The sequence below is a fragment of the Geospiza fortis genome, unplaced genomic scaffold (genome assembly GCF_000277835.1).
Source record: "Geospiza fortis unplaced genomic scaffold, GeoFor_1.0 scaffold45, whole genome shotgun sequence".
Taxonomy (NCBI): Eukaryota; Metazoa; Chordata; class Aves; order Passeriformes; family Thraupidae; genus Geospiza; species Geospiza fortis.
Window position 1 is genome coordinate 3,263,346 of NW_005054327.1, and position 12,476 is coordinate 3,275,821.

Consider the following 12,476-nt stretch of genomic DNA (forward strand, 5'->3'; position numbering starts at 1 on the left):
TGTAGGGAAGAGAGGGAAACAGAGAGATTAGTATTTCCAACATTAATCTTCTCCTCCAGTCTCAAGATTTCGTGTTCTCACAGGTAGAGAAGGCCTAAGGCCTAAATAATCTCTTATTATATGTGTACTATAATGCAGGTCTTACAATCAAATTTCATTTCTTCATAGCAGGTGAAATCTTCTTACCTTGAAGCAAGTCGAATGACAGTGAATTTGCAAGGCATCTAAGATCATCTTGGCATCTATGCCCAAGGGCTTCCTGCAGTATGTACATATATCTTTTCCAATTATACTCCTGTGTATATAATATAACATCAGCTGTCAGAAAAAGAGCTGCCATTGAAATCTCAAGCAGAAAATTGATAAGGTTAGCACACTGCGTGGGAAAGACATTTGTATACTGGACAATGGCCATAATAGGAAAATGTCACTTGTGTATTCTCTCCATTCCAGTTGACAGGTGTTACACATGTGCTCCTGTGATGGGCAAATTGCTGAGCATAATTGTCAAGTAGCAAAAATACCTTGGTAGATAGAATGGTCTTCTCTGATAAACTGAATTAAGCTGCTGGATGTTTGGGAGCATGTATACTAAACAGGGATAAGGTGGAGAGGAATGATTTTAATGTTTTTATCTCAAAAGTAAACTGGTAGTTGAATTCAAAGTGCCATAATTTGATCAGTCTGTTTCACAGAATTCTCTGTGACGCAGAGGTGCCTGAAAACTTTTTTGACTTTCTGTGCTGCAGACAGAACTCATAGCTTCTTGGCAATTACAGCAAATTAATGTATGAACAGCCTGCAGGGTATTCCTGACAATAACATTTATAAAAATTTTCTCACCTCTTGCTGCACTCCTATGCGACATCATTCTGTACTTTGTCTAGATACAACTGTTGGTGTTGTTTTAGCATTCCTAAATCAATGGCTCTTGCTCCTTGCCTGTCAGGGACAAACTGCTGTACTAATATGTAATCATCCCCAAAGTTCCTTATCCTTATGTTGGAAAGGATCCAAGTTTTTCTGATTAGGTATTTCCAGGTAGTAAGGATGTCCAAATGGAATTGAAAATTGTGGGTGCTTTTAACTTCTTTTTCCCCATGAGGTAAGTTATTACAGATTGAGCAAATATCCTGCTTATATTTGGGAATGTCTTACTGGTGTGAAAAGATAGTTTTCAACAGCACTGTCACGTGAACCTATTCCATCCGCGCTTGTACATAAATTTGGTCATTACCATTCTCACAAAGGAAGGAAATTTTGCAGAGTAAGCGGCTGCCTGAGATAGAAACCTACAGAATCACAAAGCCAACTCTGTCGCTTAAGGCATTGGCTCTTGTTTCTATAGATATTTTCAAATGTCAGCTGTGACAAACCTAACATAATATTAGGCTGCTGAACTGTGGTAATGACTTGATGGCAAGATCTCACTGAAAGAGAGCTTTGTATGAAAGGCTGTCTCATGATGGTGACTTCTAGGGCTCTCTTTTGTCTGAAGACTTGAATGCTTATGTAAATGTCTGTGTCCTTTGCTACTCTATGATGTTATTATTGTGTACTTACCGATCAGAAGTAGAATAAACAGTTTTGATAGTATTTCCAGTTATATTTTTTTCATAGGCACCAAGTGATGATTCGCTGTGAAGCAAAGAGTACATAGCTATCACTAAACAGTACTACATTTTTAAAGGCTTCACTACATTGATGATAATATGCAAAAAAAACAAGACAACATGCTTGTAAAAAACATACTTGGTGATGAGTTCTTTTTCTGGTTTTTTCACAACCATCAAGAATAATATATCAAATAAAAAGTGTAAATTAGTAATATAGTAATATTTGTCATATAGTGTCCTTAGACTGTGTTCTATTTTCTAATGATTCTTCAAAATTAAATCCATGAGCCCACTGAGCAAAGTTTACATAACAGTATTGGGTTTCCTGTGCTGATATATCAGCCTAAATGATACATATCAGAAAATGGTGACAGACATTTTTTCGTTTTCCTCTTCTTCTTTCACTTGTCCTCAAAGAGCTGCCAAACAAAATTACAATATGTCCCTAGAATTAGAGTGAGAGTCTTTATAATACAGGCTTTTCAGTGTATGATTTGTGTTCACTACAGTAACTGTATTGTTCCTTTTATCAGAGTAGAAAGGAATATACTGAATTTAATTATCAGGGAAGTTAAATCTTTCATTTTTAACAGTCCCATTTCCAAGTTACTTAAATGTCAGTTTCCATGGAAGGGATGAACATGTATGTGACAGTTGAAGAAGTAATCTTGCCATATGTGTTTTGAAGATTTCTGAATTGATTTATTTATCCTTTTCTCCATAAATTCTTAAGGCATATAGTAATTATTACATGGTTCATATCACTCCTGAATAATGCTCTGTAACATTGGGAGCAATTGTTTATAATCATGTGTATTTACCAAATGTTGATTTTTTCCAGGAAATACAACAGATTGGTAACGTGTGTGTAAGGTGTTATGAAGCTCAGATAGTCTTTTCTACATACCTGCATTTTGTAAAGTACATATGTCTTATTTGATTTCTGTGCAGCGCCAGAAATGTATTTAAATTGCAGTTACTGATAAGCTGAAATGATAAATGTTTTATTTATATTTCATAGAACATAACATAGAAATAACAATGGGCTTGTTATTTAATCAGAATGTAACAAACCTGGGTTTGCTCACCATAGAGGAATTATCTCCTCACATGAACACCTAGAGCTCCATTTATATTTCAGGTGAGATGAAAGTAAGCTAACTAAGTAGGAATGCAAACTAAAGTTAAGTGATCACTTTTTGAAAAAGTTTCTCTGACTGAGAAATTTTCTTGACCAAGAATGTGCACAACACATGTCACAGGGTGGAGTATATTGGTAGTGCAGTTGCCTAAAGTTTCTTGTTACAGTGAAAAGTGGCAAAGGAATATGATTTCTTTGTTCCTGTGCTTGTTATTTTTGTTGTTAGGCATATTTTTTCCCAAATCTTAAATTCAGCTTGTATTTAACTGTGGAATCTTGGGGAAAGTGGTAAGTACTGTGTATTGGACACTCAACATAATATGGGCATTTTCGTGCTGCATGCCTGAAATTAACATTATCTTACAGGAAATCAAGTGTCCTAGTGTAGAGAACAGCAGCCCTTGGATCTTACTAACTGTATTATGGTACATTAAAATACACAAAAATATATATAATCACAGCTTAGGTAGAAAACCACAATTGGACTGTGTAAAACAAAAAACACTGAAGCGACAGCAAAAATATTTCCAAAGCATCAGTTTCTAACCTTGTCAACTGAAAGTGTAAGGAAACTCAGAACATTTAAATAAATGCATAGTCTGACAGCTTGACGAGACACCAAGTGAAAACTGAGTCCCAGTGTAGCCTGGGAATTGTGCATCTGATCACGTCCCCTCTTTCAGTTCATATCAGTCACTCCTTTTCTTGCTATGGTGTGACTTGTTCATACAGCAAACTACTCAACAAAAATACTCTGTAGAACCCATTGCATAAAACCTGAAAGAATAACCTACAAAGATCATTCATTTAATAAGTTTTCAGAATTAAAATGGGACTAGAGATTCAGGTAGAGGGTATAAAGTCTATCAAGTGTAAGGTAACATTGCATATTGCAGCACATTTTTTGCCCTGTTGTTCTTCTACTACTGTTCTCTATTTTAACTTCCAAAGATAATCAGAATATTACAACTCAGAGTCTGTATGTGCACAAAATTCCGAAAAATGCTAATTAATTTTTCTGTTGAATATTCATTTTTACTCTTAAATTGTAGGCTGTTCAGCTTTGCTTTTATTGTCAGCCAATTTATGGGTCTGTCCTTCAAGGTCATGCAGAATTTTCAGAATACACAGATTTCAATTGTATTCCAACTGCAGATGTGAGAATATCAGGGATTAAAGATCCTGTGCCCATTCATATCTACAGCAAGGATCAGGTGTGCATAAGGTTAAGGATGGGGACATTGACCATAATTCCTATTAAGTATCAGACTTTGACCTTTACTTTCCCTGTCAGCAAGGCTCAATAGATTTCTCCCCTCCCTGCTGAGTCATCAACCCTGGCCCAGGCAGTTTGCAACTATTATACAGCAATACAAACCTATAGGTTATGTCTTTAAACAATCCTTCCTACATAAATAATTAATCCATATAGATGGGTAGATTGATACTGAAGAGAGGTTTTCTTAATCATAAAAGGTCTTTCACTCAAGAACTATATATATTATACTTTTTGTTGTCATATTTTGTGAAAATAATTTTGACCGTGAAGAACAAGATAACGTTTCCTTTTATTTCAATTATTTCCTGATACCAATAGACATGGTATACAGCTAGTTCTATTTCTATTATCAGATTTTTCACTCAGGTTTGCAATATGTGGGTTTGTAGAGGCAGAATCCAGCTAGAGCATGAAGACTGCAAGAGAAATGGTTTTTAAAATAGTTTGTTCTTGGTCAGAAAGTCAGAATCCCATGCCACAGTGTCAGTGATTGGGTTGATGATATGTGGGTTTAGATTCATCCCATATAGGTGTAGGAAGTTAAAAGGGTATTTTAAGGGAAGAGTGTAATGTTTTCCTTACAGTCTCATAAAGAAACAAGTTAATAAGAAACAAGAGCATTCAAGAAATGCCTTTCCTCTATTGATTAGATAAGAATTCTGGCTTAGCTGCCCTCCTAAATTTAATGTTTCAGCTCTCTAGAGCTATACAGGGTGTGTCTTGTTCTCCTCACTCTGTGTGCTAGAGTTAGGATTTGTGACCTTCTGTGCCTGAGATCCTGGAAGCAGATGTGGAAAGGGACTGCCATGATTCCAGAGACCAATGACAGCTTTCTAAGCATTACTGAATTTCTTGCATAAAAAAGCTTTTTATTAGTTTTTTTTTAAAGAAATGGCACTTTAGCCATTACAGTACCCAATTAATTTTCCACAGTACCTGGTCTTTCTTTCATTGTCACTAGAATACTTTATTTCTGGGAGATTATTTCGAGCCCTTGGAGGATTTTCATATGCTTTCTCAATTATCCTAAAATAAAAAAGAAACCACACAACAAGAAAATAAACAATTTTTAGAAATCTTTTTCAGCTACACAGTTTTAATTTACACTTACAGTCATGAATGCAGAAGCTTGGACTAGAAAAAGGTAAAATAAATGTAGCTTACTTTGGTCAAATCATTGGTGGTGAAAAATCATGAAGTCACTGACCTATAATTTTTAGTCCTCCTTTATGCTGATATATTCATATATATTTATATTGGAAATTTCATCTAACTTTAATTGAACTCTGGCTCTCTCAAAGTGCCCACTGGGGTTTTCAGCTGTGCAATAATTCTCAGTTGTTGATGGCATCCCACATTTTCTTGTCAGTATTCCATAATGTTGTATTCTTAGGCTTTTAGTTCCAAATTTTCTATTTTGGATGTACTACTGTTATGTTTTAATTAGAAATGACCAAATAAATGTAGATACGTAGACTAATTTCAAAAAGCAGGACTATGATTCAAGCAAGAGAAACCTCCTCCTGCAGTTTTCCCTGCCACAAAACATGACAGGCAAACAAACATAAAAATAGACCTTGTCATACAAATTATGGGATATCAGGAATAAGTGCTAATAATGTTTCTGATGATTTTACAAAGCAGCTCAGACAAAGGCTGCTCTTGTTCGGTTCTGCCAATGGATATATTCTGGAACAACGTGCTCATTATCTGCCCTAACTCTGGATGTGTGGGCTGCAGCTTGATTATTTCAGTGAGCTTGCCAAGGACAGAGGCTCTGCTGAGCGACCCTCACTCAGTGCTCGTGGTGCTTTATATGCAGAGCGGGGCTGCAGGAAGCAGCACCTCCTTTGTGCCCAACTCCTGATGGGGCAGGCCCCTGCCAGAACTGAAAGAGAAACTCATTTACTGGAGATGCTTAGTACATGCTTCCCTGGTAAGACTGTCCAGTGGAACTGCTGGATAAAAATATTTTCTATTAAAAAATAGCAAAACTGCCTATCTATACAGATAACTACATTCTCTCTCTTCATGTGGATATATAACAAAATGGAAGACTCAAAAAAGACACCATCAGAATGGTGCCTAAAACATACTACTAATCTCACTTTAATTGTTCAAAAATTGATCCTAGATTTTGTAAATAATGACATCTAGTAGCAGTTAAGCTTTTATACTAGGAATGCTTTTTCTTATAGTTGTTTGAGATGCCAACAGCTGAATTCACAAAACACTTAGATAAGCACAAAAATACTTAGGAGGATCTTGTCACTTGTCATTTTCATTCTCCGTGAGAGATTATAGGTTTGACTCATTGCTTATCAAAATACATGCAGCTTTATTGTTATATTTGGTTAATCAGGGACATTTTAGAAATAATACAGATATCTTACACTGGGCAAATTCTGTCTGCTTGTAATAGGAATTAATATTTTCTGATTCTACTAAACAACTACAAGTCTTGATATTTGATCATTAAACTTTAGAGGGAATTATGCATTGATTCTCACCACTTTTTACTCTGGCTATCAGCAGACTTTACTTCAGTGTGATCCCCAAGGTACTTATCTCTGAAAGTAAGAAAGACCTCAGAATTAATAGAAGTATTTTATTTAACCTAAACATATTAAATGGTCTAAATTATTTATGCTGAAGAAGAAAAAAAAACCTATGTGCATTTCCCAGGTAAGACTCCTGACTACAATGAGTGAGTTATCTGTTCAGGTTTCGATATTTTTCAGTTTCTTTCCAATGTGACACTGCAAAAGAATTACAAATGGCTCAGAAATGTTGAGTCCATTATAGTATTGTAGGATAATTCAGGTTGGAATTCAGGGACTTCAGGACCTCTTTGGTCCAACCTTCTTCTCAAAGCAGGGGTAGCACTGAGGCCAGACCAGGCTACTCAAATATTTGTCTAGTTGGGTCTTGAAAACCTTCAAGGAGAGAGATGGCACAATCTCTCCAAGCAAGCTGCTCCAGTGCAGGACAGCTGTCCATACAGCCAGTCAGAATGTCTCATGTTTCAGCTCATGGCCACTGTGTGACATCATGGTGCCACCCTACTGCTGAAGGTCCTGCCTACATCTTCCAAACTCATTGTGGCTCTGTCACTTTCACTTGGTAACTGACTTTCATTCAGTGCAGGCATCAGTACCATGAGCTATGGAAATGGCTATCAAAGCGTGTCCCTTGCTTTGTTATCATATCCAGTCCAAATCTCTCTTCCAATTGCTGTTAGCTAGGGTTGTGTACAATCTCTAGGTCCATGTGGTCACATTTATACCAATAACTCACCTATCACTGGCTGTGAAAAAGGTGATTTAATATAATAAATTTCATCTATTAACATACGTCAGGTATATAAAATATAATTTTACATTCATATTGGATAGTAAATGCTCTACAATAAAAATATGACCCATTGACAAATAGTTTAAGTTTGAAAAAAGGTCACTGTTGTCCTCATTTGAAAACAAATAAAAATCTAATTGTTTTTACTGAACAGAACCTATTAATACTAATATCAAATCCACCATAAATATTTTATAAGTATATAAGAGGCAGGTTATGACAGGCTTACCTCTTGTTTTTCTGATCAGCAGTATTTTTTTCAGTCAAATCCAAAAGGTTTTTTCCTCTGGAAAAAAAAACCCAACTAGAACTGTTAAGATATTCTCTCTATCTAGGAAGGGATAAAGTGTCATAAAAGAAAGAAATATATATGCACACATTTAAAAGAAAAAAAGTAAACTTTTAGTTAATTTTTTGTTAAAATTTTGCAAAAATGAGTGTTCTTCAAAAAAATATGTTTGTAATTTTCCCCTAGCAAGGTAAAGTTCTGTACTATTTATTTATTTATAAAAATTATTATCTAGTACATCTAAGAAAATAAAAATGCTTTTTAAAATTGTATTAATTCCATAGTTTAAGATTGTTCTTTGCCAGTGAAGACAGTGAAGAAGAAACATGAAATTTCAAAGAATTTATAATTAATTTAAAGATTCCAAGCAGCTTAATCTATGTTTGCATCATTTATTTGCAAAAATAAAATTTTATTTAAACTAAGAAACTTCAGCTTCTGAAGATGAAACCTAAATATATGGCCACATGTCCAAAATTTCACTCCTGGAATGACAAGAAAGTACTTCTGTGTGTCATCATGGTTAACAATTAAAGCACTGATCATGTCTGTATTTATATTTAAAATGTTAGTATCTGAACACTCGCATATTTTACACATAAGGAAACCTTTTCTTTGATTTCTAAATGCAATTAAATTAGAGGCTAGCGTTTTTTCTATTTTCTTTATTATTTTAAAATGGTTCCATTAATTCAGGAATGGAATGACTTACGAAAATACTGTAAGAAAAGCCCCATGGTCTCTTTGGGTAAAAGGAGAGACCAAAACAGAAGGCCAAGTTAGCTCTGTGAAACTCCTAAGTTAATCTCTTCAGTTCACGATAGGCTTAAAACTTTGGATTAAAACTTCAGTTCACGATAGGCTTAAAACTTTGGAAAACACTACTAAAATTCAGTAGTGTCTCAAAGCCTTGGACTCTATCCTAATAAATTCTCTATGAATTAACAGTTTTTTTAAAAAAAAGATACCCAGCTTAGAGTTTAGTGTTAAATGTATATCTGTATGAATGCCTATGTGTGCATATATGTAAGATTGTCTACCGTAAAATAGATGATCACAGGTTAGCAACATTTATCTGCTGTTACTGTTTAGAACATGGTTCTTGAAATTATTTGTAGAGTATTAGTGCTTAATGTGACAAATATTACACAGCTCTCACTACCACAGTACTCCACCAGTTCCTCCCTTTCTCTGTGCTGAAGGGCTGCTTGCAGACCTCCAGAAAATTGGCTTGAAACTCGTTGAACTGACACACTGTTCAAAAAAGAAAGTTCAAGCTGTTCTCTATGGATCACTTCCCTTGCTGATTGAAATGCATTGTTGCACCTTGCTGGGCAACACTTACCATCCGTGAGTTCTACAATATTTTGTTTACTGCCCCTTCTCTAACCATATCAAAATATTTCAGTGATAGTTCAATTGTGGAAACATGTGAGGCATGTATGGAAGCTTGCCTTAGGTAGTACTTGTTGTGCTGACTGTGCACATGCCAGTGCATTAATCTGTATTTCTATATTCATCTTTCTGAATAAGGAATGCTACTTATTAATCTAGAAACAATTTATAGGTTAGCAACATTACCTTTCCTGACATTCTCATAGTTGCAAACTACTCACTGCCTTAGAAATGTAGGAACTTTGAACACTTACTCTTTGTCACTTGTGAAAGAACTTGGAATCGCTTTGCTGAGGTTAATGCCATCTTGGTTCCTTTAGAAACAGAACAAAACCCAGATCAAATCACAATTAGTATAGCCAGCTGTCAATTAGTAAAATCAAGCACTCATTTTAAAAAATGTTATAATTGAGACATTCTTTATGAAAGAAAAAATTTAACTGATGACAATCATTTTAGTAATTCAAAGGTATTCATAGATACAGCAATACGCCCACCATATGCACATTAAGCACATACTCTTCCTGGAATATAAAGACCAAATTATGTTTTGGAAAAACAAAGTTATATCTAGTGCTATTGTCAAAATGATAATTCATGCTGAACATTCTTTGTGGACAACTTCAAAGTGTGTCTGACCTCAAACATGCTAAGATACAAGAAAAAATCTTTACCAAGTAGCACAATCAACTAAATACTCCTGATATGTGTGTGAATCATATCTTACCTGAAAAGTGATTATGGACTAAGTCTTTCTGTCTAAATTAAAAAAAAAACCAAAAACAAAGTCCTTTTGTCTATTTGGTAGGCTATCTAGACCAGCTCCTTCCCAAGTAAACTCTTCTCACAAGAAATGTCAGATTTGAACTGAGGGGTGCTGAGGTCTGGTTACACCCACTGATTCTTGCCCTTCCAAACAGGGATAGAATGTCATTTATCATTAATATCTGATGTAAGGAAAAAAGTCTTCCTTAAATTACATCTTGTTGGTAAATTATTTCCCTTTTTCAATATTCTAATATTAAACATATATTAATCTAACAAAATTATTAAAAATAAAAATGTAAATTAATGTATTTTATACTTTTTGAATGAAATTTTTAGTAGTATCATGACAAAACATGGAGTGTTGCTTTGAGTACCTTTATTTTCCTTCAAAGTATTGCACTGGTGTTAACATTTCTGTAAAATACTTCGTTTCTGTGAAAATGCATTTTCAAAAGGCAAACTCCTCTATTTGGAAAATTTCCAGCAGCTTTACCTAAAAAGCTACCATCTAGTAACATTAGCTTACTACAAAAATATTATAATTTTACTCCTCAAAAGAAAGCAATGGGGAAAGAATGATGCTTTTGATGATATGACCTCCTGTAGAACCTGTTATATAACCTGGCAGTCAACAATGTTCCATGTGTTTGTTTACTGACTTTTAATTCTCACCTGTTCTGTCATGAAAAAACCTCTCCATGAAACATAAAGGTAGCCTTTCAGGTTTCTTCTTGGTCATATTTGTCAGATTTGGGGCTCCCTTTGATAAGTTTATCAAGGTCTCCATTTTTTAGTAACAAAACAGTTCAGTGCAAGGAAAGTCAACTGCCATTTAACTAGAATCCCATACCAGTCATTAATAAACCATATACTTGTTTAAAATAAACCATATATAATAACCATATAATAAACCATATACATGTGGAAAATCTTATCATATTATCACAGACTTAACATTTTTCAGAGTATTCCTTCAGAAACTGAAGCCTTGCAATTATCCAAAAATATCCTTTCCTTGGTGAACTGGATGGCAAATTGCTTCCTCACTATGTGAAGCTAGCAACACTAAAATTATAGTAAGAGTAAATAAGAGCTCAGGTAGTTACTTAACTTATATTTTTGCAACTTTTATTAAAAAAAAAAAAACAAAAACAAAACAGCCAAACCCAGCTGTGCATATGTCTGGCTTGAGTAAATATGTGGTATTATTCTTGTCTCTTGCATCCTCCATGTCTTTCTGTTCTTAGAGTTATTTTAAATATTCACTTCAAGTCTTCTCTAAAGTCCACTGAAGGTTTGAAATTGCAGCAATGTCAATTATGATCTTTGTGTGCTGTGCAACCTGCACATATAAGTCAGCCTCAGTATTGTGTATTGACCCAAAACACAGGAAGCAGATTTGAGGCTCCTGTTCATTCTGCTTGCAATCACAGGATTATGTGCAGTTTACTCAGCACAGTTATCAGTAACCTTTCTGCTGACTTCTGCTGCCTTTCCCAGCGTGGAGCAATGGAAAAGCTGTGACAGTAGCAAAGCTGTGCCCTGCAGGCCACTGTGTCTGCACCCTCCCATGTCTGATTGTCAAAGACACGTAAGCATTTGCAGAACCAAATCCCAATGTGCTTCCAATGAGATTTTGTTCACTAATACAGATATGTTTGAAATTGTTACTCATGGTGTAGATGTAAAATATTCTATTCACTTTTGTATGATTTTCAATTTCATAGTTTTAATAATTCCTGTGGGCTCTTCTTTCAGAATTAGATACCTTAATTGAAGAAGCCTTCCTATAAAAATATTCCAATACAATGCAGATAAAATATGCTCTCACAACAAGGCCCAAAAACTATAACTTTCTGTGTTAATCTTTGTAAGAAATGTTAAAATATCTGAGTATTATTCTATGAAATACTACATAATTGCATGAATACTGCTATAGAAATATATTTTAGAGCACTGGGAAGTTGTATCACCTATATATTTGTTCTAGGTAGTAGTAGCTTTCTGTCAAAAGAGGTGCAAGAAGTTCCTTTCAGATAAGCAGAAAGGATTCTGGCTCTAAGACATGTTCTTTTTAAGTTTTCATATGTATTTTAACACCCTTCCCACATAACTTCACATTTTTTTGCCTTAAATTGCTCTGTTCACTTTACACAGAATTTTCAAAAACAGAATGACAGTTATTTAAAATTGTTCAAACTTGGCCTACTGCCTATTTGGAAATAAGGGGGGAAAGAAATTTCCAATAATTTAAGACTTACTCCTTCAGAAATGCATGCACTAGCCCACATTAATCCTTGGCGCAACTTGAAGGATAGATGAGTTAGTTCCCTTCTGTAATCTTTAAATCATCATGACTTTGTAGCTGACAGCATTTTGTTATTTCCTCTCACATTATTCTGTTCTTGTCAGCGCTTTGGGTGTGCCAGTGCACTGACTGGCTTGCAAGAAAGATTTTACTTGCTACCTATGTGAGACTACATGTGCACTCCTTGTTATCTACAGCCTGATTCATAGAGCAACCCTGAAGGGTCCTAATAAGGAACAGAAACAGTTGCTGCTGCAGACTGCAGCACAAAAATACAAGCAGACTGACCTGTTCAGCTACACATTATGGCTCCTATGAAAGAGAAG

General features: G+C 35.0%; 1 protein-coding gene across 2 annotated transcripts in view; it reads right to left on the bottom strand.

Annotated features, from left to right (window-relative positions):
• SCEL (sciellin) overlaps nucleotides 1-12,476 on the bottom strand; it is a 68,944-nt gene that overhangs the window by 4,639 nt on the left and 51,829 nt on the right. For both annotated transcript variants that reach the window (XM_014307051.2, XM_031057095.1), the window contains 6 exons: nucleotides 9,329-9,388; nucleotides 7,620-7,676; nucleotides 6,547-6,606; nucleotides 4,973-5,062; nucleotides 1,564-1,638; nucleotides 187-295 (listed from right to left, as the gene is read on the bottom strand). In XM_014307051.2, coding sequence (XP_014162526.1) covers nucleotides 187-295; nucleotides 1,564-1,638; nucleotides 4,973-5,062; nucleotides 6,547-6,606; nucleotides 7,620-7,676; nucleotides 9,329-9,388 — 451 coding nt within the window. The remainder of the gene's footprint in view (nucleotides 1-186; nucleotides 296-1,563; nucleotides 1,639-4,972; nucleotides 5,063-6,546; nucleotides 6,607-7,619; nucleotides 7,677-9,328; nucleotides 9,389-12,476) is intronic.